Source organism: Alligator mississippiensis, chromosome 14, assembly GCF_030867095.1.
Source record: "Alligator mississippiensis isolate rAllMis1 chromosome 14, rAllMis1, whole genome shotgun sequence".
Lineage (NCBI taxonomy): Eukaryota > Metazoa > Chordata > Crocodylia > Alligatoridae > Alligator > Alligator mississippiensis.
The window spans coordinates 3363235-3389053 of NC_081837.1; the positions used below are offsets into that span (position 1 = coordinate 3363235).

Genomic DNA, 25819 nt, shown 5'->3' on the forward strand with positions numbered 1-25819 from the left:
TGCAGTTGCTGCTGATGCTGCCAGCGGTGTCTGTGGGTGGTTGCCAACCGCTGGTCTGTGCTCACCACCCCCCAGGTGCTGACAGCGCCTGCGGGAGCTCGCTGCTTGCTGCCACCGCCTGCGGGAGCTTGCCGTGCCCCCCAGCCCCGGCGGGACGCGGGGTTCATGTTCCACTGCTTTACTACTCTCCTAGTAAGAAAGTTTCTCCCTATATCTAACCTAAGCTCCCCTTGCTCCACCTTAAGACCATTAAGACTAACTTGAGACTTCCAGTTCCTTCAAAACATTAGCTGTTTCCTTAAGGCCACGCTTTCCCCCTTCTCCATTCATTTAACCAGTATCTCTTTCCTGAATCCTGACCTCCGGGAAGGCTGGTTTCCTGCCCTCTCCGTTGCAAGCGGAGCCCAATACGGGCTTTTTTTTTTTTTTTTTTTATCCCAGTGCTTAACCCACTCTTTAAAATGTGATACAAGTATCCCCCCCTGTCCGCAGATCGCACGGCTGCGTCGGGAGACCCCTGCCCCCCGCAACAAAAAACATCAAATCCCAGATGGACGGGGCTTGTAGAGCGGCTCTGGCTTCGGAGGAGGAGAGCCCAGAGGCGGTTTTGCAACTTCGTCTCCTGTCCGAAGACCGCGTCGCGGAGCGCGGCGCCCCCGGGAAGCGGAGCGCGGCGGCGGCGGGAGGAGGCGGCGGAGGCGGATGTGCCACTTCCGCGGCGCGTGCGCCCTTGGCCCTCCCGGCCCGGCGGCGGCGGCTGCGGCTGCGCGGGGAGAGCGGGCGCCGGCGGCTCCGGGCCCGGGCGGGGAGGCAGGATGTCGGCCGCCCTCTACGTGCTGTCCACGCTCGGCGGCTACCTGCTCACCTCGGCCGTGCTGCTCAAGTGCCCGGCGCTGCTGCACCGCCCCAAGCGCCAGCGCTTCCGCTGCCGCCACATCTCGCACCGCGGCGGTGAGACCCGACCCGACCCGACCCGACCCGGCCCGGGGGGATGCCTCTGCCCCTCTTCCTCCTCAGTCCCCCCCTGCATAAACCTGCTTGTCCTTAATTCCCCCCCCATGCACCTGTTTGTCCTATATTTGCCCCCCCCTGCATGCACCTGCTTGTTTTTAATTCCCCCCCATGCACCTGTTTGTCCTCAATTTACCCCCCACCCCGCATCCAGCCGTTCATCCTCGTTTTGCCCCCCCCTCCCCCGCACGCACCCCTTCATCCTCAATTTGCCCCCCTCCCTCGCACGCACCCGTTCGCCCTCAGCTTGCTCCCTGCGCACACCCGGGCAGCCGAGACCTGCGCCCTCCTGCGTGCACGCAGACCCCTAACCCTCCGGCCGCACCCAGCGTTTGGGTCCCACCAGCCCATTCGGGTTGGATTCGGGGCAGACGGGCCCCGAGCAGGCAGGTGGGAATCCTGGTTTCTCTAGCTGAGACGGGCTGGGTTCGCTGCAGGCCCCTGGGTTGTGTTTCCAGCTCTGCTGCTGTCTCACCGCTTGCACCCTTGGACGAAGGGGGTTTGGTTTCTTTGTGCTGTTTCCCCTTCAGCTTCCAGCTGTCAAAGGAGCCTTCCTAGAGGGGTGCTGACGGCGACAAAATAGTAACTGCCTTGATGATGCACCTGATACATTTATGAGCGGGTCCTTACGGTGGTGTTGGCTGCAACCACTGGAGACTCGGCTTTGTGCCCCTTCCCAGTCATAAAACATCCGTCTGGTTTAGGAACGCGCCTACGTGGTTTTCTTACTGCAGCATCTGAGCACCCCCATACCCTTAATGCATTTATCTTTGCAGCACCCCTGCAAAAGAAAAGTCATGCTATTTGTAGTGCAGTCAAGTGAAGGTTTTGATCTCTGTGCAAACTTGGTCTGTGCTTCTTGCTTGCAATTCAACTCCGAATCAGGTGAGTTTCTCCCAGGTTGCTCACCCAAGTGCTGGGCAGCGCTGATGAGGATGGCACTGGCACTTGTACCTAGTGCGTTCTTTTAAATGGCAACGATTGCAAATTGTAGGTGGAAATGAGGTGGGGTTTTTTAGAAGTACAGTCTTGGAAACTTGTAATCACTCACAGAAGAACGACGAAGGCCTTTTTAACGATAAGGTCCTTAATAGGATCTTTCTCCATCCAAATGGCAAAGCCATTTCAACAGATGACTGAGGCATGTGATCCTGGGAAACCTGCTTTTTACATTCTTGAGAAGGATTGTAATTCTGCCTTTCTAATTCTGCCTGTCTGGAAAAAAAATGATCATTTGCATTTGCAAAGGAGCCAGCCATGTCCTTTTAACATGAACATTAGAACTGGAGCTGCCTTTGATCACTGGTGCACTTTCTAAAATGCAGCGGTTTTTCACAGGCAGAAATTCAAAGGAATGCTTATAAACTTTGCTGTGAACCTGTTCTTGTACTACTTACTGTTGGATTCAAGGTACTGAAGTAGAAGCACCGTGAATCTGCTGTAGTGTGGACATCCCTGCTTTTCTCCCCTTTTGCTCCAAGGTGACGTGGTTGTGCTGGCTGCTTTCCCCCTTGATTGGAAGAATATTTTGAAAACTTTCCCCACCTTTTCCCAGCCCTGCAAGCATAAGCAGTAGACCTTAAATTCCACCTCTTCCACCGGACAAGGGCAGTTCTGCGCCATTTCCAACCACCTCGTGCAACTTTCTTGAACTCTTGTGACGGTGATAGGCTTTGTACTTTTCCTCTGATGAACTTATTTCCCATCACCTTTTCCTCTGTGTCTTGCCTTAATCGGTGTTTGCAAATTTATGCATCAGGGATTTAAAATATGAAGAACATAGGTAAAACTATATTAGTGCCCATTTATGTTCTGTCCGACCACATCTCAGATTAAGTATTTAAAAAAGTACAGGAGTCCTTAATTCTAGACATTGCCTTAGATCTGACTTCCTTTTTTTCCTCTATTAATGTTTTACTACCTGGTTTCTTTTGTCTTAGGCAAGCAAAGCAGAGTATTTGGTTTCGCTTAGTTTCTGGTCGGTCTTAATTTATGTATTTGCAGGAAGCGACAGGCTTTGTACTGGCATGTTTGCAATCTAACTGTTTCCATAGCAGTATCACAAAAAGAAATTGTCAGGTTTTTTGTAAAACCTAGGTTTCTTTCCCTACAGTGACTTTAACTTTTTATCTTGGTTTGCACACATCATGTGTTTTTTTTTCTTCAGATGGCATATCAAGATATATAACCCTGAAGTCTATGTCCTAGGTAGGCTTACTCACCTGGGCAGTTATCCATTAGGTATGTCAGGGCTAACAACCTTTGCACTGATCTTTATTCTGGTTCATACTGTGAAGTACAAGTGGGGCAGTCATACCAGACTCCAAATACTGCAACAGGTTTTGTTCTCCATATGTCAACACCGTGAGACTGAAGGTCAACTCCCTTATTCCGTACAGTGCATGCTTGGTGCAATTTCTTTCATCCTCAGGGAGTTATGCTCCCTACCCCTTAGCGGTGCTGCCCGTGGATACAACTGGGTTACGCCGATCAAATTCAGAATTCCAGATGCATCCTAACTTGTCTGAATTTCTCTACACTGAAATGGGTGATCAAACCTGAGCTCTTCAAAAAGCATGACAGCCCAGGCTTCAGATGTCGGAGGGTCTTCTATCTCAGTTGACAGGACCTGCAGGGAAGTCCTCATCTGTTATTTGCAGAAAATCGTGGGCTGCTCTCAACTTGTAAAATACCAGTTCTCAAGGATCAGCAACCGAGTGCTTATATTCTATGCACGCCATGCTGGCTATGCCGATTGGTTTGCAGTCCCTTCCTAAGTAGGGTCCGGTCGTCAAACCCAGCACGAATAAGCATCCGTCTTAATAATTGAGAGTGCATATCTTTTCTTGTGCTTAGGGGGATTCTTAATAAGGAAACTCTATGAGCAAGGAGGGGCCCTCACTTTCCACATGTGGTTTTAGAATCTGTCATTTGTCTTAATTAGTAGTTTTGTCCCTGACCCTTTTCTTCTTGAACGTTGATGTTTTTTGGCCCTTGAGCAATGCTATAGCTTTAGACCCAATTTCCCAGCCCTGTAGTGACAAGCTAGGCTCATTGTGAGCAATGCCAGGAAGGAAAGCTGCCTTTATTTGGGCCTGAGAGATCTGACACAGAATGTGATGTGCTAGAAAACATGTATTGAGTTGTAACACTTCCAAGCAAGTAAGCTGGTTAAGCAATCCAGGTTCTTGTCTCAGTACTGCTTTCACAAGTTATTCCATGGGAACTGTGCTGCAGAACTAGAGCTTCTGTTTCAGAGCATTGCAACAAACATTTCGAGGAAATATGAATGATAACGCGGCAGTTCCCCCGAGAGAACTTAATGAGTCCCCTAGTGAGCTACCCCTCTTTCCTCCATACAAACGCAGAAAGTTTCAGTTCTATCTTTCAGTGCAAGCGTTACAATATTTCAGAGGTTGAGCATCTGCAAAAAATAAAATCTTGATTGCTCTTGGCAAAGGGTTTACTTTTTTTTAATATGGATCTTTTCCAGATTAGTGCCAGGTTTGCTCATTAAACTTAGTTTTTCCGAGTGCTGCTACCGTACATCACTTTAAAACCTTGGTTTTTTAGTTATTTCACGGATTCCTTTATTAAACCGTGCATGATTCACTGGGTAGGCTGCCCTTGAGTGTGGCATTAAATTGCATTCCTGCACTCATGCACATGTTTTAACCTTCTGCTAGGTCCTTAGACAATATCCTTTACTGTGGTATCTGAGCATCTTCATCCTGCTTCCTAACCTAATTACCATAAATCTTCAAATAGATCTCAAGCAAAATGGATCTTACCAGCAGGGTCTAGACATCCGTTTTAACGGGTCTCTTACCATGTTTCTGGGTAGCATTCCCCCATGCTCAACATTTTAGAAGGAAGCGGGTGCCCAGATCTCACATCAGATTTCTGTTTCTGCTGTGGAGAAATCTGGTCCCTTTGGAGATGGAGCCTATGTAGGTTTTTGCCCCCCTAGCTGATTTATTTATGTATTTTGTTGCTAATGCTTTTGCTTCATCCTGCTTGTTTTAATTCTTCCTTCTTTTCCCAGGGTCTCTACACACCTTGCTAGCTGACCTCAGTCAGCACTGACCGTTATTCCAGCCAAGGCAGCTGAGCCCCAGGCCTGGCTCAGCTATCTCGTCTGACTGTCAGGTTCTGGATGTGTTCACTCCAGTACCTTTGAAACTTTCCATTGACTCTCTGCTCTGGTTATTTCGTTCCGCTCCACAAAAAGCACTGCAAACAGGGTTTCCTGCTGCTGGCCTCCTTATCCACTGGTACCTTGTAGCTGGCCAAGCTGGTCAGAACTTTATTCATAGGTTTTGCTATCCAGATAGGCGTGTCAAGATGCTGCGGTTTTGATGAAAACAGAAGAATTGATTTGATTTTTCCCTTTGCCTTCACTTACAATTCACTGTTGCTACTATAGGTTTTGGGCTGCAGTAAAAGTTGAAGCTTTAAGATAAGTTGAGATTCTTACTCCAGCCATCAGGTGAGGATGGTCCTTTGCGATTTATCCGTCTCTATATGCCAGGTTCAAATCCAGGTGAATGTGCCTGCAAGTGGTCTTGCCATAGTGGAACTAAGGCAGTTAAAAATCATCATTAAGCTAAGCTAACTTTGGAAGCAGATGAGGCCTTAAACCCTGGATTCCCTTTTGTTACCTCTCTTTTGACTCAGCTCTCCTGAGGCTACCTGGGTAAATAGCAAAGCAAAAGAAGGTGTGAAACCAGATATAACCTTTATAAAGGGTGACCTAAATGGATGCAAGCAAGAAAATAAAAGCAATAGGAAAACAGTAGATATGCATCAGTAATGTGGCCTCAGCCTTTGTCATAACCAAGAGGCAACTAAAATGTGTCCAGGTCTTTTCTCCAGTAAAATGTTCCTTTCTCAGACTGAAGCTGCTTTAAATTTCAAGTTCAATTCAGTGTTGAGCAAAAGATGTTTCCCGGAGTAAAAAAAGATATCATTATTTCCTGTCCCACTGCAGAGCAATTTTGAAAGCTGCTTCAAACTTCGGGAAATGTCACATTCAGCCTGTAAATCTTTTCTTTATTCCTGGCTCACAGGAAAGTTCATTTGTGTATCGTTTCCTGGCTGAAATTAATGTTCTTTTGGCCACCACAGCTTGAGGTATGTCTTTCCTTTTTGCATGCTAATTAGGCTTCTGTTGATATTATTCAAATTGGTTCAGAAAGCACCCTATTAGTGTAGCTTTTGGTCCTACATTTTTAATATATAGGCTTTTATTCTCTGGTATTTCCAGCTTGGTATCCAATATGTACTCCTGACAGATGAATTCAGCTTGTCATAATTCAGAACACTTTATGACTGCTTCTTCTCTATTTAGGGTGTCAGCTGCGTAATAAGGTAGGGACACGGTCTTCCTCAGCTTGGTACAGTGTGGTATACATCACGTCATGGTAATGGCAATGATGTTGTAGATGTGATGGTCCAAGAATTATGCAAACGGCAAGGATTTCTTTGGGTGATATCTTTTATTGGACCAGCTGTGGAGGTAGGATAGAGTTAGACAAGCTGCTGCCTTCCATTTAAAATCTAGTCTAACTCTATCCCACCTTTGCAGTTGATCCAATAAAAGATACCACGCAAAGAAATCCTTGCCCCTCACATGTATATCATGTCTACATTTAGCAAACAGTAGGATGTAAATTAATAGGACCGCTTTATACCATGGTTGATCTACTCACCAAGTTGCGAAAGATGCCACGTATCGCACAACTGAGACGAGGTCTTAAAATACTTGGGGGCTGTTGTAAACCGTGGCCCAGGATTTTCCCCATCGCTTTAATGTGGACCACAGCTTGCATGCGTCTCGGGCCACCTTCCCCACTCGCAATGATATGCTGTGACAAATTGGAGCAAGTCAGTACAGGGAACTGGTGAGGATGTAATGTGTAGGTTATCTTTTAATGAAGTGCAGTAGGTGGAAACAAGAGTCAGCACCATGAGGACCAGCCGTTGCCTTGGCGTTTTCAGATGGAGAACATTGATGTTGCTGCTGACACTTTTTTTTACAAAAAGGCATAAGTTGTCATCTTGGGCTAGAGCTGTGATCTGCTTTTGCCTCATTCAGGCAGGATCAGTGCAGAACACGTTTAGAGCAGTGTGTTTCTAGTGGAGGTTTCAGCGCTGAACAGGAGGCATTTCTTCACCTTCCCTTGTACATAAGCTGGGGAGTGTGTGCAGGGAGGATGGGCTTGGAGATTAAGCTGACTTTTCTCCCACCGTTCATTCTCTCCTTACTCCCCAGTCCCTGAAATAGATCTCCTGCCTCTTCTGCTGCTGCATTATGGATCACGCTCTCATGGCCAGAGATACTTGAGCCCCCAGTTTCTGTGATGTGAGTGGGTCTAACGGTATTGACCTTCCTTTCTTTGGGACGATGTGGCTGCTGCTGCCGGGTTCAACTCGCTTTTTAAATAATGACATTGGAAACCTCCCTGGCTGGAGGCTGAAATTATCTTCTTGCATTTGAAAATGAGTTAATTTAAAAATGCATATGTAAGCTGTAGCTTAAGATGTTCAGAGAGTTAGCAATATTTTAATTACTTTACAGAACTGGTGAAGAAGTAGCACTGAACTCCTTTCTGTCTGTCTGTCTTTCTGTCTTAATGAATACAAGATGCAGGTAAACCCAGATCACTGGACACACGTCAGTCAGACGAAGCTATTTTATGTGACTTGTTGTTTGTAGTAGATGATTATCTTCATTGCCACATCTAATTATCAAGTCTTGTGGTTCACTTGTGCTTTTGATGTGTTATGTAAACAAATATTCAGAAAAGGGAACACCTCTTCAATGGATCTTGTCCTTTCTAGATCTTGCTTGAAATAGCCCAGTGAGACACTATATAAAAGGGCCTTCATCTGCATTTTTTCAGGTTAGAGCTACAGGATCCAAGCAGAATACTATATTCCTGGAGTTGAAGTCTTGGTGTAAATTCCCATTGTGGCCTTTGGGCAAAGCTTGAACATCTTTGGTCTCTATTATACAAGCTAAACACTTCAGTGATCGATATAGTCAAGAATTATACAAACCCAAAGGTTTAGTGCACATTTATAAATTACGGATTCCACCCATTTTTCAGATTGGGAAGCTGAGGCACAAATCGGTGATACTTTTCTAAGATTAAAAACAAATGAGTCGGTCTCAGCTACAGTTAGAACGAAGTTCCTGACTTCAGCCTTGTATTCATTCTTCCAGGCCATGTTTCTTCACAATACTTATTTTTCACCCGTTCAGTTCAATATGTTAATCCCGTTCTCTGGCAGCATCTGGAGGAGGGAGGAAGGAGGAGATTTTAGTCCCTTTTTTTCTAATTTGTTTTTAACATTTTCCACAGGTGCCGGAGAGAACCTGGAAAATACAATGACTGCATTTCATCAGTGAGTACAAGAGGAGCACACACTCTCTGTATTACTCTTTGCTTAATTTTTTTGGTTGTTTTTTTTCTGACTGAGTCATTAAAGAAACACATATGCCACAAATCGTCTGTCCGAGATTAAAATATTCTGTTTCTCTCATAGTTTACATTTGTAGAACGTCTCTCATTCAGGTGATGAGAGAGATTTGCTAAGTTTCTCATTTGTAAAATTTGGAAAATACTGAGGCACAGAAATTGTGACTTGCCCCTGGTTTTACGGTAAAGTGGTATTTGTGAATAGAGTATTAGGACACCTGATTTCTAGGGACTGTGTGCTAACTGGCAAAATATGCCATACGTTGCTTGCTTTTTGTTGCGATGCCTTTGAGAAGCATGGTGTCTTCTGCTGAATAAGTCTCTTGTAACGAAGATCATGGTTAGTATTGACTTCAGTGCATTTGGAAACAATAATCTTGGTGTCAGTTCTTGGCAATAGGTTTAGGATGCTGTGCAGAGTCAGCATGTTCGTAAATAAATCTGAAAACTTTTTGTGTGGTTCACATGTTACGCTGATCTGCACTAAAGCCATTTGAAGCTGAGCAAAAAAGTGAGAAGTTGAATTAAACTAAGAAGTTGATTTTCTTTTTTTAACTTGCTTTATACTTGGCAGCCTCATCTGTTAGTACATTTTCTTCCAGAGTATTCAGCAGTGCCAGTATTTCTAACCAAACAGCAGTATTGAAAAGTGCCACCGGGTTTCTAATCTCCATGGCAGCTTAGCATTGTGGGTTTGTAAACCCCCTCTTTCTTTTTTTCTTGAACTGTGCTAGCACACATTTCTCAAAGCAGTTGGTTACCGTTTTCTGGGCCTTTATTTAATAGATTGCCATAGTTTTAAAGCTGTATCTTTTGACTATTTAACATTAAGCTCAACCTAGAGTTTGACTACAATTGGTTGAGGTAAGGTCTAGCAGATTTTTCTCTTCCCTTAATTTAGTGAATCGATGTATCAGTAAGGGTAGATTGCATATTTCTCACTTGGATAATTTCCTCTTATTTAAGTATCTCCAAACTCAGAGGTGTATAGGTCATTGCTCCTGCCTGGCAGAATGGTCTCTGAATCACTCAGTGTTTTGAGGTGGTATTTGGATTTTTCAGTATTTCTCTCTGCCAGATTCGCAGCTGATTTCAGTTATAAATCCTTTGTGCCACTGACTGTATTTTTTGTTTGCATTGTTACACAGCGCAAACATGCTTCTCTGGGATTTTACATTTTATAATATGATTAAATGTTTTGCACTATAATATTAGGTGTAAAACAATTTCTTTAGGGAAAATAAATCTTTGGTTTTTTTCCACATACCTTTAATTATTTTGGGACCTGGCATGCTATATGGATCAACAGCAATTTAATTGCATCTGTAATTGAAACTTGCAACGTATTACTGTATCCCGAGGATCTCAGCTTATTTAGATGCCAGGAGATTCCCATTTCAGTTTTTACTGTGTTTTCATTTCTTGTCGGAATTGATTTTGGTTAGGTGAGGTAGCTCGTTAGTGGATTTGCTGACCATAGGGAAATTACAGGACTTGTCAGCCTGGTCTTTGTAAATTATAGGCATTGTACTGATCTGGACTGTGTCCAACATGAATGAACCTCCAGGCTTTTTTTCGGATATTTTCCACTACTCGGAAGGAGTTGGGGCGGTCAGAAAACAGACAGCGGTACTATTGTGAGCTAAGGACACAAGTCTTGCATCTCGAGTCCTGTGGACATTGGCCAGCAGTATCAAAACACTATTCAGACCTTGCATTTTTGTGTCTGGGCAGTATCTCGAGTCCTCTTAGGAGCAGTGCGGATTCGAGACGTTGGGATGTGCTGCCGATCAAGCTGTCATTTCCAGCCAAAAACGCGAAGTAGTAAGAAGAGAAGCCCTTTAACAACAGATACAGTAACAGCCTGGCCACTGCTCAAGACCGTTGACAATCAGCTCTCTTGTTCTGCTGCTTCCACTTGGCGAGAGGACTGAAGTTTTTGGCAACATTACCATTTCATAGCAAATTCTGAAAGCAAAATGAAACATTGGTTAATTTGACAAATGTCCTGGATTGGAGATGTTGCCTTGTTCTGGGCAATTCAGTCACCTGGAAACAGGTGGTTGTATAATTACTATTTGTCCTCGTAGCACTTCACGTCCTTTCCAAGGTAGTCATTAATAAGAAACTGGTTTTACTTTGACACACTCCCAGTCTTTATTGTCGTTAGATATAAGCCAGAAATCGCGTAGGGGGGGGAAAAAAAGCCATCATGGCAGTAGTTGTGACACTTGCATCACTCTGTTGCCTATATATGTTTCTGATTTGTCCCGATTTTATTAAAAGGTCTGATTCATAGCCTATTAAATCAAAGAAAAGGCTCCTATATGTTTTTAGTGGGCTCTGGATGAGGGCCAAAATGCTGTTATTGAACTCGGTTTGCCGATGTTGAAGACGCACGCGCAAGCAGGGAACAAAAATATTTTGCTGTTGTAACCAAAAGATTTTCAAATGTAATGGGAGTTGTAAATTCCCAGCTGTCCTCTATACAGGTCATTGGAGAATACGCGGCTGATTCCAATCCAGTTTTGTTTGGGGATCTCGTTTTGCAGCAATTCTTGCAAGGATTTCTCTGTCTCCTCTGTCCCCTCTTGATGATTTATGAGTTTTGATACTTGGAGAATTTCAAGACAATGAAACAAATCATGTTCAGTTGTGTGCGCTGTTATGAAAATTAAAATGTGGGTTTTTCTTAATGAGTGTTAAATAAAAATCCAATCTAAACTCATCCTAAACCCATTAAAATTAAAAGACCTAAACGTGAATGTGGTTATATAAAATTGTATTGACCACCATCACTGGTCAAGGAAGTAATATCTTTGGATATGCATCGTACACAAAATGATGCACCTTCTCTCTTCAACTCCCTCAGAAAATCAAGAAGATTTAAGTCCTTGTGCTCAGATCTTTGCCCATGAAGCCCAATAGAGCATTACATAATAGTATGTGTACTTGTCATTACTTAACCTTTGACTACTTTTTAATGCTGTTAAAATGAGGCCATATCTTCTAAGTGAGTGACATTTACAGCTTTCAAAGTCAATGATTTATCCTTTTAACACACTGGTTTGAGAGGCTTCTTGTCACTCAGTATCACACATTTTAAAATAGCGTCCAGCATGCAAAACCGGAACAAAACTGAAATGATTCTCGCCCAGCCTTTTGGGATTTGATTTTCATACATTGAAAATTAAGAAAGGCTCAAAGCTAGTCTTTCAGTTTTCAGAAGGAGAGACCAACAACAGTGAATTCAAACTTGAAACAAAACCAGATTTATTAAGTCAACTAAAACTAATTTAAATGTTACCAGAAAAAGCAGTATAGTTGCTATTCAGAGGCTCTCTGCATTGCTGCAGACCCTGTATCAGAACTGACTGGCGAGTGTCCATTACATGCTGACAAAGGGAATTTGATCTATTTTGGCTCTTTTTCCCTTGACTGAGACTAACAGAGGTATGGGAGAACTGGCTTCTGTGGCATACGTATTCCTGTTTGATAGTGACTTGATTTTATGGGGCAGCTAGCATTTATCCAATGGTCACAGCCGTGCATCTCTTGCGTAGTACAAAACACAAGCTGTTCAGTCCCACTGGTAATCCCCTGAGCCATATCGTCCCTGCTCATTTAAATCAGGCTGCCTATTTAAAGAATTGCCACACTAAAGCGTTCAGTATTTCTTTACCTTGCCCCTCGTGTGTCACTTGTCATTCGTACTTAGCAAAGAACTGAACAACAAGCAGCCTTAATTGCTTGAAAGAAAATCCTACATCGATCATGAAACTCATGTTACAGGGAAATCCAGTTAAGACTTTGTCAGCGGTAAATATTTTTGCTCTAAAGTGTCTGAGGCCTGCCCTCATCCTGAAAGGGTAATTCTTCCATGGTGACGTACGCGCTAGCATGGTGAAACGTGGACATTACTGGCAGAGAAAGGATAAGAGACACAGGACCCGGGAACACGTGGGTTCCAGGCTCAGCTCTTAATGCTGACTCTGTGTGCAGCTTTGCACAAGTTGTGCCTCAGCATTTCCCTGGAAAAAAAAAAAGAGAGAATTGTTGAGATCTGTCGTAGATACGTCATGAGAATGAATTGCATTGCATTTGTAAAGTGCTTTCAATCTAACTTAACTAGATGAAGTCTTTTAACGGATGTGTTTGTAAGGTCCAAAAGGGAACATTTTTCAAGCTTGCTTTCTTGTTGCAGTGCGGTTAAGATAGGGACAGACATGTTGGAGCTAGACTGTCACCTGACAAAAGACGAGCAAGTGGTGGTGTCGCATGATGAGAACCTGAAGAGATCGACTGGAGTTGACATCAATATATCTGACCTCAAGTACTCGGTAAATTGGAGCAGATAGTCAAAGGTGGGGGAGGCTGTGCAATGCACGTTGTGCCTGAAAGTTCACCCAGTACCTCTCCCAGCCATGCAGTCAGCTCAGGTACAAGATACCACACAAGCCCTTGCCTCTTGCGTGGTTCCTGGACCCCCACGGCTACAACAGCACTCCAACCCTTCTACTGTTGCAGCGGTGAACGCCGAAGGACTGGAGAAGGGAAGGAAACAATGGACGCTGCGCTTGTAGCCTCCAGTGTGCTGCTCATTGTAGAGCGCCTTTCACCGAGTGTCAGAGCACTAGGTGACCGTGTAAAAAACACGTTTCTTGCAGTTGTGTCGTTTACACTAGCGTTTTAACAGAATTGCTGGAGTCTTCCATGAGAGTCTCAAAAACAGTCTTTATTCACTCACTGTTAAGTGGAAAAATATTTCCCTCTTATTTATTTCCTCTTCTGAACAGATCATAAAGCTATTTTGGTGCTGGGGCTGCAGGCAAGGAGTCCTTAAAAATATATACAAACATTCCCTTTACTTCCAAGAGAATTTGCAATGGATGGCTTAAAACGTGTTATGCTCTCTCTCTTTCAAGGAATGCAACAATCGCATCGGTGCATGTGTACTAATGTTTATTTCCTCTATTTTTAAAGGAGCTCCCATCTTACCTCAGCAAGTTGGATGTCACGTTTCAGAAAGGTAACTTTTGTCTGGGGTAGCCTTGATCTGGCTTCCTTGGGATAGGGCCAGGATCTTCTTTCTCAGCTCAAAGCATATGCTTTTAGAAATTATTTTCTTTTTATACTATTGAGCAAAAGGTTGAGTATTTTTTGTGATTCTTTTGATCTGCAAAGTATTGATAAGTTGAAGCGGTGACCTAAAACTCTACTTCCCTTCCCAGAGTGCCACTGTGAGGGTAAAGATAATCGTATTCCACTGCTGAAGGAAGTGTTTGAGGCATTCCCCCAAACTCCCGTCAATATTGACATCAAAGTGAACAACAGTGTGCTGATTAAGAAGGTGTGTAATACATTTTACTGCTTCCCACAGCCAAATCACCTTGAGTTGAATTCGAGTCATATCATGCAGAGGTCAGGTCTTATCTGCATTTGGGTAACAGATTGCAGGGGAAAGTCTTGGGTGTTGCAAGAAGCATACTGGTGATCTGGGGGCCAATGTTCTTTCTCCTGAGTCAGACCTGAATCTGTGCCTCAGTATGATGCAAAGGAGGGGACACTAGATTGTTTGTTTTTTTTCAGGGGATGTACAAAAGGGAGGTTCTGATATTTGGCACCCTCATATCACTAAGATACAGCACAAATACACGCATGGTACATCACGTAAGAGGAACCCGTGATATCTTTGTCAAAGTCCAGTTTAGGCATTCCGCTTTTCCAAAATTCCCCAAGTGTTTTCAATTGGATATGCTAGTGGTCTACACATCTTGATCTAAAACACTGTGCTGAACTTTCCAATTGTTAATTGCAGGTTTCAGAGTTGGTGAGCCAGTACAAACGAGAGCATTTGACTGTGTGGGGCAATGTCAGTCATGAAGTTGTAGCAAAGTGTGTTAAGGAGGTAAGCACTGAAAGAAATACCAGTACTCAATGCAAGCTTCAGTCCCCATCCTGCGTCTCTGTTTCAGCAAGGTCGTAACACAGAAAAATACTCTATAAATGGGGCGCTCTGCCCATATACACAGGTTGTTTTTTTATTGGGCTTAGATCTGTTGTAGCACTGTGATACTAACCGCAAACAGAAGTGCTGATACCAGCCATAGAAGTGCTGATAAGTTTTAAAGTCTGATGTTTTTAATCATTGACTTGTGTTCATTTTAACAAATGCAAATGTATTTAATTGACGCTTCACTGATATTCCTTGCATACTTCCTCTTCCCTTGTGCTGTCACAGACCCTGTTCTTGCCTTCTGGTTCCCTTTTGCATCAAGGCTAAGATCTCATTTTCAAGACTAATTCTCCATCCTGCTCTTTCTTGGACTTTCCGGAGGTTCCCTCCTACCGCCCTAGTTTGCTGCATGTGCTCTCTAATTTGTGCTGCCTGGATCACTACACCTAATAACTAGAACAGCCTTTCCAACAACTTTCACTCCCACTTCTAGAGGTTCCTAAAGACCTGTTTGCTCTATAGTAAAACATTGAAGGAGCAAGGCCTGGGCACCCTACCACTCTCTGCCTGTTTTGGAATGTCCCAGGACATGACTTTGTGCTAAAATTGGTTGGTACAGACTACGGTTTGGACACTGTTATACTGGTAAAAAGGTGCTTTATACCAGCATAGGCTTATTCCTTTTCCTGTACAGAAACTAGCTATACCAAACACTAACACCTTTAACTGCTTTAAAACTGTGTCAGTACCAATATGCCAGTATAGTGAAAGCAGTAGTGTGTGCTGATATAGCCCCAGTTCAGTTTTGGCAGGGTTTTTGTACTGTGCAGTAATGTCGCACGCATCTTTGATACAGGATCAATAAAGGTAGGCGAGATCAGATTAATGGCAGAGGGAGTAGGGCTATTCCTGCCTTTTGCCACTTAAATCTTCAGGATTCGTCTCTCTGTCCCCTTGTTTCCATTAAGGGTTCCCCCGCTGGCGATTTTCCTTGCCCATATTCATATCGGCTGGTGTGCTCTTCAGACTTGGGGCACTGAAGATCTGGGCATCATGAGGCTGATGGCTGGTTTTTCTACCCCTCTGGTGGCTGTCCTGGATGCAGTCTAAACCACATTCCTATTTAAATAAGTGATAATGTCTGAGTGCAGCCCTCCTGGTTTGCTGGAGGGTGCTCGATTGTCTGTACTGATGCTGGGCAGCATTGCTTGCCCATATCAGCTATAGCTACGTTTCTTAGTGATGGTTCCTGTACTTCACTGATGTTGTGAAGTGAATTCACATCAGGTTCATGTACCATTAGTGGGGATCACAATTAGAGCACAACTGTTCTGTGATCCCAGGGGTCAGAGAAAGGAAGTGCTGAGCCCATTACAGAGTTCACTGTGTTTCCTGCAGGAATTTGTAAGACTATATGAGGAGGCAGGTAACACAGTGCCTGACCCATTAAAATGCATGGCTTCATGCCCACCACTGCCCCTTACAGTTGCTGTGGACTTTAACAAGGTTACCAGGCAGCGTTTTCAAAATTGAGGGCAAACCTATTCAAGTTGGACAGTCGGAAAATGAGGTTTTAAATCCTTTAAGCACAAGCACTCAAGTTTACAGCAGGCTGGTGGAAGATTCAGTTTCATCACAAAGCTTTCAGCAATTTGCTAGATAACTTGGGGTATTTTTCTGCCTCTACAGAATGCAGATATTCCTACCATCTTCTGCTTGCAACGTGTCCTCCTCCTTGTTGGCTTGTTCTACACGGGTCTGCTGCCATTCATTCCCTTCAGGGAAGAGTTCTTAGAAATACCCATGCCTTCGATCATTCTCAAGTAAGTGATATGCGCACACCGGTGGTGGGGGATCGAGGAAATTAAATGGCCATGCAGACTGCAGACATAGCATAGTCAGATTTCTCAAGCTGCCTGGGACATTTCTTAGAGGGGAGGCTCCAAAGAAAAATTGAACGCTGAAACAAATGGTGGGAGTGTTAAGGGTGATGTAACTGTTTTGGTCCAGGAATTATGCAAGAAGCAAGGATTTTGGGGGGGGTAATATCTTGTATTGGACCAACTGCATGGTTGAAGTAATGTTCAATGAGCTTTCAAATAAAACTCTTATCAAAACCTGGGTAGTATCTTGCATTTCTTAATGCCCAAGCTTGGCCCTAGGAATCAAATTCTGTTGGAAGTATAGTCTCTTCAGTTTGTAGGTAAATATATGAGTCCTCATTGAGGTATTTGAGACTGCACTCATGAGAAGGGTAGAGGAGTTGTGTAGAGCGTCCAGTCAACCTGAGGAACTGGTTTCATTTAAGTCTCCCCGGCTGCCCTAGAAATGGGTAGTATTGCAGTGTGCTATTAAAACTTTGCTCTTTGTACGTTTTTCAGCACTGGGGGAAATTATTCCTCTGTTTAAGTCAAGTGCTTTGGGTCGAAGGCACTAGAAAAATGTAAGATTTGAATATCTCGGTGTTGAGAGAGACGGTGTCTATTCTAAATGGACATTTTTAGACATGTCTGTTTTTTCCTGTTTGTCAGTTTTAGGCATACGCAAATGAGTGTTTAATGAAAACACAGCCTTTCTATTTTAGTTCGAAGATGCTTGCCTCCAACCTTGAATTTCTTAGCAGCAGGACGTGTGTTAAATACATGTACCTAGCACATTTCCTGTGTACAGTGGCTTCTCTTATCTGTCCTCCTGTGGAAGAAAGCAACTGCCTTTGCTTTTTCTGATTCTGGCTCAGTGCCAGTATCTAGCACTTCTGCAATGCTGTATATAAATGTGTTTCACAAAAGGCTGATTTGCCTATCGTTTACCTTTTGTCAAATGTAGAGACTGAGACGAGGGTGACATGCCATGGTGAAGGCCAGAAATCAAGGCAGTGTCAGAGCTGCTAAAATATCTTAGGAACTTCTGCTTACCCAAACCATCAACTAAAACTGCATCTCTCCCGCTTTGCTCTTATCACAGCCTATTTCTCCTTTGTAACACAGTCTAAGGCATTGGTCTTAGAGGCAAAGGAAGACTTCTTTTACACTTAGTTCGGTCGTAAATGTTGATAAACTTATTGTGACATCACAAGATTGTCAGCACTTTTTCCTTGCACAAACACTATCTCAAGTGACGTTTTTCTGAGCTGATGCTATTTTAAGGTCCTTTTCCTTTCTCTTTATAGGCTGAAAGAACCACACAAAATGACAAGAAGCCAAAAGTTTATCATCCAGTTTGCTGACGCGTAAGATTTTTAATATCTTCGTGATGTATTATATGCCGACTGTTACGTCAGGTGACTAGGACTGATTATTACTAAAATTAAGTGGTTTGCACACTGTCAAATAGTTGTAACTGGTATGCATCAGGCAATGTGATAGGCATCCCATGCAGCACACCAAGAAGATCTTTTCCCACGTTCTCTGTGTTACTTGTATGTTTATCCTGTGCAATAAACACCAAGGAGCACCACCATTAGGTAGGAGTCTTTCTTGTACCCATAAAATTATCTTGAACTACTTTTTATTTTAGTAGTTTCCTGTCATTGTACACTGGTACAGAATCTGACCTTCCATTTCACATGGCCATTTCCTGCCACACTGCTTGATACAATTTTGCCTGACCCCAAAAATATAGGTGCCTTGCCCAGCAGAAGTCCTGAATTGTGTACTCTCGTGGGCCATTTGGCACAAAACATTAAGATATTATGAACCAGTCACAGTCTGAGATACCTAGTGTGTTTCAGCCACTGGACAAAATCAGATTTTCTTTTCTCTTCTCTGCAGATTGTTAATGAGGAAAACTTTATTTGACCACCTCACTGCTCGAGGCATTCAGGTATAGTATGGTGTATTTAAAAGCAAACCTGCTTTGTCGTTTGTGAAATGGCATTTTGGTAATAGGCTTAAAATATAGGAAAGTTTAGCCCCATCCTTCCATTTCAGCTCCTCGTATTGCTATAATCAGATCAGAGCTTGGAACGGCAAGCAGATTTACTCTGATAATTGAAAGGATGCCGTGGTGTTAGCCAAATGGCTTTTACAGATGTTCAAGTGAGTTGAATGAATGAAGCCTTATGGCTGATTACTAATATTTGCAGCTTCTTTTTTCACTGTTGACCTGAAGCTTTTTTCATATGAAAAGGCTTTTAACAGATTTCTAAATCAAAGGACTTGTTCCTAAATGTTGCAGGGAGCGGAGCTGTCGTACATGTAGGCTCTGTCGTGTTATGTGTTTTAACAGGCTTTATCAAAATAAAATAATTTAAAATTAGAGGTGCACTGATATATTGGTTGCCTATCAGATCAGCACCATTAAAAGGGAAATGACATTATCGACCGTTGTAGCTGATAATGTTTTCTGATAATTATGCCTTCTGGCCAGGGCCCTGGACACCTGGGTTCCCTCTTGCCTCCAAGAGCCGCTCTAATTAAAATGCTGCCTTGTCTCCCGTATCAGTGTCCCCACACTTAGAAATGGCAGTGGGGGCATTTGAGCTAAAGCTAGTTTGTGTGTGTTAAATGTAAAACAAAAAAAGAGTTTTATTTATGTCCATAGTTTAAAATGCCTTGCGTTATTACTAAATATCAGTTATTGGATCGGCATCAGCTGATATGCTTGGTTAATAATCGGCTATCAGTATTGGCCAAGAAAATCTTAATCAGTGCATCCCTATAAATGTATACACTTCCTCATCCTTGTTGCTGATAGCACTTTAGATAAATAAAATGCATTAAAAAATTTACCTAAATTTCACTTTTATTTCTTGTTTATTGTTTGCACATTAGCTTGCCTGTCTGTGGTGAGCAGTTTATGAATTACTGTTGGGTTCGCAGCCTGGTCAGATCCATAGACTGTTTTAAACTCGCTCTCTAAATTTCAGCCATTAGCACACGCTGTTCAGGATTTGAATTTCCAGAAGTGCATGGGATTAATGACTTTTTTGATGAAGCATTTAATTTAAAACGTTTTTTTATCTGAAGTGGTTATTTTTTCTAATGTTTCTTGTAAAATCTCCTAACCTATTTTTCCCCCTTACTAGCTCTACATATTAGTTAATGGTTTTGCTAACTTGGGATAGCTGAACAGTTGCACACATCCCTTCAAAGACCATTAGAAGTTGGGGTTTTGTGCCATTTGTTGGTAAAATATTTTCCCCTAAATTTGTAATCAGGCATCTGTTTTTATATACGATCTTGATACCATGATGCAAGCATCCAGGAAACACCTGGCTTTCCTCCCCCAATAACAAATGATTTAGATGATTGGGGCCACAATCTTCCCTATTTATTCATGTTTCCTTTTAATAATGACAACTTCCTTAATGACCACTTCATTCTGTGTTTGTGTGTAGGTGTATGTATGGGTACTGAATGAAGAACAGGAATATAAGAGAGCATTTGATTTGGGAGCAACAGGAGTGATGACAGACTATCCAACAAAGCTTAAGGAGTTTTTGCGTCATTATCCAGCGTGAAGAAGGAAAATCGAAGAAGATCTTAAAAAGTGGACAGTGAGCCAAGGATTTCCTTCTTTCATCAGAATTGTTCAGCACCATACACACAAATCATTTGCCTAATGGTGGAAGATGTAATCACCTGGGTTTTATTGTCTCATTCTGAAGTTGCTACACAATGTAGTGTATACTATTCTATTTATTTTAAATTTTAATGGCATAGTTTACATTTGTAAATAGTTCTGTTACTACTGGTGATATAGAGAGAGAAGGCTGAAGATAGGATACCCATAGATCATATGCAGAATCACAAGTGTCCATTTATAGGCATCAAATGGTAGTGCATGAAAATCATTCCAATCAAATGCTGTTGGGTAGAAATAATTTCAGCATTGTACATCACTGTACATACCTTTCATGGTTTGAGTTAGCCGATAATGTCCAAGTAGTCTGCAGGGAGGGGAATGAATTAGCACATAGGAGAAAATAGGAAGGTTGCATTTGTGGATACCTGGACAGATTGCCCTGTGAAATGTAGTCAGTAAAGATGGTAATTTACATTACTGTAATTTTACCAAAATTAAATGTTTAGGCCAGTATAGGTTTACTTAACTGCTCTTGTTAAAAAAATGTTGGTGTTTATCTCTAGGTATAATTGCTCCCCTTTTGGTGTAACAACAATAGTATGACTTGTTAACTGGATATTTAGTTTAAGGATTTAAGTAGGCACATAGCTCTGGATTCTGAATGAACTGTTGCATTATGTTCAGTTTGCTTAGAAAAAAATAATTATTGCAGATAAGGGCTGTATTTTTTTTTTGCCTACATACAAATTTATAGACAAATTTTCCTCTTTTAAAATGAAGAGGAAATTTGACTTTGTTTCAGAACTTGTGCTCTAAGGCACAAGCATTTGCATATCTTTATCGTTTAGTGTAACAAACTAACAGCATTTTCCATATTTAACCTGAAGACGTAGCATCCACAAAAAGGGAACTTTTCTTTTCTGTCTTAGGGTATACCGGTCAGATTTCTGGAAAAATCTTCACCAGCATCAGAGTCCTGCTGCTCTGGCTGAAATACTGTGGCACCAACAAAACATGCATGTCTCACTTTGTAGATGAGATTATTGTGCCACTTTAGCAGTTGGCAAGCCAGCTTTCCAGAAAGAAGGATTAACCATACCATTGATAGGAGAAATTGAATCCAATTTTGTGTTTAAAAGAATCTGTTTCAAAAGGGAAACTAAGGTCGAAGGTGCTTTCGCAGTGGCAGAATCCCATTGAGCTGATGGATTGGAAATCACTTTTAATGTGAGGGAGGGACTATAGGAAAGAGAATGAAGATTGGCCTGGGGAATCTGAAGGCAATGAAGAAAGTACCCGCTAAACATAGCTTGCCCAAGATAGATTTAATAATGTCAGTAGATCAGTGTTCATTATTACACAGACGTCCCTAAGAATATATTTCTGATACTCCTTCCTCTTACAAAGAAATCTATGCTGTATGTGTGGTAGTGATACTCAGAGCAGCAGTGGTTTGTTCTGGGTCTGCATTATCTGCAAGGGGATCCCTTTTCCACCAAAACCAGTAAACTCAACACGCGTAGAATTTGGATGTACGCACAGCTAAAACCAATGCTGTTGGCACAAGCCAGGGAATCTCAAGTGTCTGAGGAAGGCATATGGGTTTTACTAGAATTACACAAGTCGTTTCCTTCTCACATGTGCGCATCAAGCAAGGAACTGGGCCTCTGATTTCATCTTGCTGTGTTTGGCATTGCTGCTTTTGTATCAAGTTCTCCTCAGGTAGTTTTAGGTGGTTCTGGTCTGTCTGTACACGGTGACCTGCAGAAGGCTCAGTTAATCCGTCTACAGACATGAGAAACTAAACCGTATACCTTCAGTGTCTGCATCTGACATTTTTCTGAGACACTCCTCTGAGAACATGACCTCATTCAATAGGAAAAGACTCGCCAGATACAGGACTAACATACTTGTAAGACTTTTCAAATATTTTAATGAAGGAACAGCTTGAACTAAGAATGACTCCCCTGTTGCCTCAGACTTTTAAGGATTTTCTTGCTTCCATCCGCAGTCTCCCAGCCTCATGCCCCAGAGCAGCAGCTGTGAAGCCTGTTAGCTGGTTCACTGTACAGCAAGGACTTCCTTCTAAAGCAAAGAGCTAGAATGTCGAGTTCGTTTGGACGGACGAACGCTCTTAAATAGCTGTAATTAATTTACATCTGTGTCATGTCTATGAAACCAGAGAGAAAATACGTTCTGAGGAACATGCTCTTTTAGCAGACGATGCAAAAGAAGCGCCATGTATGTTGTTTCAAGTCAACAAATGTCAGTGGCAAATAAGTTAATGGTGTGCTTAAAATACATAGCTAGTTATAAATAGACGTGGGTCTGATTTCATTTTAATCTAGTCAGTCCTGAAGCATCTCAGCATCAGAGCAAATACACATCATGTTCTAACTCTTTACTGGGGGGAGGAGGAGGCGGAAGATGCATCCCCAGTAACTTGTTAAATGTTTAACTTGTAGTTCTCAGTCCAGATCAGTTAGCCCCAGCCAGATAACTGCATGCAACCAGTCCAGTTGCACATTCTCTTGCTTTCTTGTAGAAATGGAGAGGTACAGAATAGCTGTTGCATTGCGGTTTTTAGTACAGAAATGAGCAACGTCCATCTTTCTGCCCGCAGCAACCCACGTCTGTGCAGCAGGTGCCTACCAAAATAGAGCATCCCCAGGAAAACTGCCCTGTCTCAATTTGGCTACATCAGCCCAGTGTATAAAGTGGGAGGGGAACATCCCCTGTGACCTGTTTGGTTTTTTTTTTTCTTGTTCTGGATGCACTGCTTTCTTATTTCCAGTATAAATATCCTAATGGGAGGATAACTCCCTTTTTAGAGAATGATGCCGTTTAGCACCTGCACTGTTTTTTTTTTAAAGACAAAAAACATTGCTTACATTGGGAAATGCTCTAAGACTTGTAGAAGCACCATTCGTGGCTTTTAAAATTCAACTGTGTCTCATTGCAAGGGTGGTATCTTGATTTTTAGACTTAAAATTCCCCTCACCCCGACACAAATAAACTTTTTATTCTATGTAGAGTTCAGAAGCTTGGTCATTAAAATTATATATAATGAGAAATTTCACTTGTTAAATGAATGAAGTTTCCATCGTCCCAATCTTCTTTCTCTGTTTTTGTGGAAAGGGTGTTGGAAATCTCCGGTTCTTCACAGGTGCTTAGCACGCACTATGTCCACTAGACTTCCCACATCTAAATGCAGCTCATGGCTGCAACATTTGTACATGGCTTCAGTCTTTGATAAATTTGTCATTGGCATCTGAATTTTGGAGAAGTCAAGGATGATAAGAGATCAGGATTCGACCGCTTGCTGAAATTATTCACATCCGCCCCTCCCTGTATTTTTATTTTTTGCTAAAAAACAACGTCTTACCACCCTAAGACAAAAAGACACTGGAATCCATTTGGCTGAATGAGGCTTTGTACCATGAATCTATGAATACCACTGCATAATAGGTAGTAGCTTGCTTATGTTATAGAAACAATTACTGAGCCTACATAATTGTACAGAAATTCAAAAATGCTTGTTCTATCACGATTTTGAATACTCCAGAAATTGTTGTAGAGGCTTAAAAAACATGTTGTACAGAAAAGCATTTGGTAAAGACTTGCACTGTATTCAGTGTGTTCATCTCCCTCGGGGAGATGTTTTCAGGTACTTTACATTTTAACACTGTCTAGCATTTTGTGTGGTGTCATACCTGTGACTGAGTATCTTATGTATGAAGGATGCTGCAAAATACTTCATGCACTTTTAAGTTGCAAGAATGTTTGTCGGCCTCTCTTGCTCCTCGTGGAAAACTATGAATTGATGTCCTTATTTGTTCTTTTCCAACAAAGGTTAAGCCCTACGAAATGTGACACATTAAAATGCCTTTGCTCACAAAAGCTGTCATCTGAATATTTGTTCATTCTGACTTCCCTGACTCAAATAAAAGAGACTCATTTCTGAGGTCACTTTGCTGAACACTGGTGCTGTTTGTGGTGCTACTTACCTGTGCAAGGGTTACTGAGAGTGGGATACGTGCTGAACTTCACTGAAATCCTTAGCATAACTCCATAATTAACTCATATAATATTCATAGGTATTGGAATCTGCTTGCAGTGGAACCGGACAGGTCTGAAAAGACTGGTTTATCAATATGCAGTGGAAATTTCAAGTGTCAACTTTTGTGGCTTATTCCCATTTGATAAACCGTTGATTTATTTGAGATGTTAACTAATCAGCTTGTTTGGTATTTTAATCTCTCCTTGCTCTCAGTACTAAAAGCAGGGAGGGAAAACTTGACAGAGTGCTGCTGTTTTGTTAGGCTTATGGACCACTCAAGAATATCTCACTAACTAATCTCTATTATTATGACTTACAACCTGACTCTAGTTTTGGCCTAAAAGAAATCGTTAGCACCGCCCGGTATTAAAACACTGAGATTTGTGTTTTAGTGTGGGCTGAGTTATGGATCGTGTCACATTCTGCAGTGTTTTGTCATTTCATGTCACCACGCAGATCAGCGAGAACAAATTGTTCAGTAAAGCATCTTGCCAGTACCGTCATGTCTGGCTGCTTTGTGGTATCGTCATTGCGTTCCAGGCCATTGGGGAAGAAGGTAACATGAAAATAAAGGAAACAGAAGTCAGCTAATCTCCTTTGAGTCGCTGTTTTCACTCCCCAGGAAGAAGCCCTCTCTCGCACTTGATGGTTTTACACGGCTTTCTGCCAAAGGATCTCCTGCTTCATAAAAACTGTCTTCTCGGCAACCTTGTGAAGTAAGGTAAGTAGCACCTGTTTTACAGTAATGAAAATGAGATGCAGAGGCTGAATTTTTGAAAAGTGTATAGGACACTTGTGGCCCAGCCAGGATTCATCTTGCACTTCCTGCCCCCAGTCCTGAGGCTCAACAACTGTTTCTTGTTCTGTATTTCTGAGCGCGGGGATCATGTGGCCTGTCCTACCGCTTCAGAGCCTTCTGATCTCCCATTCATAGAGAGAGGAGGAACTCTGGCTCAGTTTCCTTATACAATATATTTTTTTTATGCCTGAACACCTAACCTAGGAGAGAAAGGAAGGCTCAGGAAGAAGCTAATATTAAAAGCCCAGCAGTCCTCCAGCAAAGCACTGCCTGCTTGTAATGCCAAAGACCTGGATTTGAACATGTTGCCTGGAGTAGCAGCTCCTTTTTTAGTTTTCATTCTGCCACCAAACGGTGCTGGGATGATGATCACTGCTTAGTATTGGGGATTTGATTAGGAGAGAATATAGCTGAGTACCGGTTTCCCCAGGAGGTAATGCCTTGCATGTTCATTGCATAGTCTGCCCTCTCTCTTCGTATAATTATGTTCCTTTTCGTAAAGGAGCTGATTGAGTTTAGAGAGTAACACTAAAACTGTTTCAGAATCCAGCTTTGTGAACTCCTAGCAAGGGCCCCCCTGCAGAAGATGGTTTGAGTGTTGGTTATTTGCAACTGCAAATACACAAGTTTGGAGAAAAAGGAGGTGTCACCTAAAAACTGATATAATAAGCTCTTAAAACATTCAAGATTATCAAGCTTTATGATGAAGGTTTTGTCTTATAGCTGAGCCAGAGAGAGAGCATATACAAGACCCTTAGCATCTAACCGTAAGTAGTGGATAATCCAAAACAGAGTACAACTGGGGCTGAATCTGTGCACCTCTTCAAGCCACTTTTTTCCATGTAGAAGGTATTCTCTGTGCCAATTCTGTCTAGTCGCCCAAAAAATGCAGTACTTCTGTAGTGGGAATGCAGCACCTCAGACAAATCAGTTTTAGGGTTTTGCACCCAAGAGCAACCCAGTGAGTTACAACATGTGCAATC

General features: G+C 42.4%; 1 protein-coding gene across 3 annotated transcripts; it reads left to right on the forward strand.

Moving 5' to 3' along the window:
* The first annotated feature begins 759 nt into the window (after positions 1–759).
* On the forward strand, positions 760–23956 carry GDPD1 (glycerophosphodiester phosphodiesterase domain containing 1). Of its 3 annotated transcripts, none has more exons than XM_006265632.4 (10): positions 761–951; positions 8379–8421; positions 12700–12835; positions 13479–13524; positions 13727–13845; positions 14314–14403; positions 16141–16274; positions 17621–17680; positions 18222–18273; positions 19790–23956. In XM_006265632.4, exons 1-10 carry the CDS (start codon positions 816–818, stop codon positions 19910–19912), a joined length of 939 nt encoding a protein of 312 aa, XP_006265694.1. In that variant the 5' UTR covers positions 761–815; the 3' UTR covers positions 19913–23956. The 3 variants fall into 3 exon arrangements, with proteins under 3 accessions (XP_059573636.1, XP_006265694.1, XP_019348998.1); XM_019493453.2 differs by lacking the exon at positions 761–951 and adding an exon at positions 1106–7375; XM_059717653.1 differs by lacking the exon at positions 19790–23956 and having other exon boundaries at positions 760–951; positions 17621–17731.
* The last annotated feature ends 1863 nt before the right edge of the window (positions 23957–25819 follow it).

Coding starts and splice junctions, on each gene's coding strand:
- GDPD1 (XM_006265632.4), top strand. CDS start 816: ATGTCGGCCGCCCTCTACGTGCTGTCCACGCTCGGCGGCTACCTGCTC. Junction 13,525..13,726: donor GGATGTCACGTTTCAGAAAG/GTAACTTTTGTC, acceptor TTCCCTTCCCAG/AGTGCCACTGTGAGGGTAAA. Junction 16,275..17,620: donor ATGCCTTCGATCATTCTCAA/GTAAGTGATATG, acceptor TTCTCTTTATAG/GCTGAAAGAACCACACAAAA.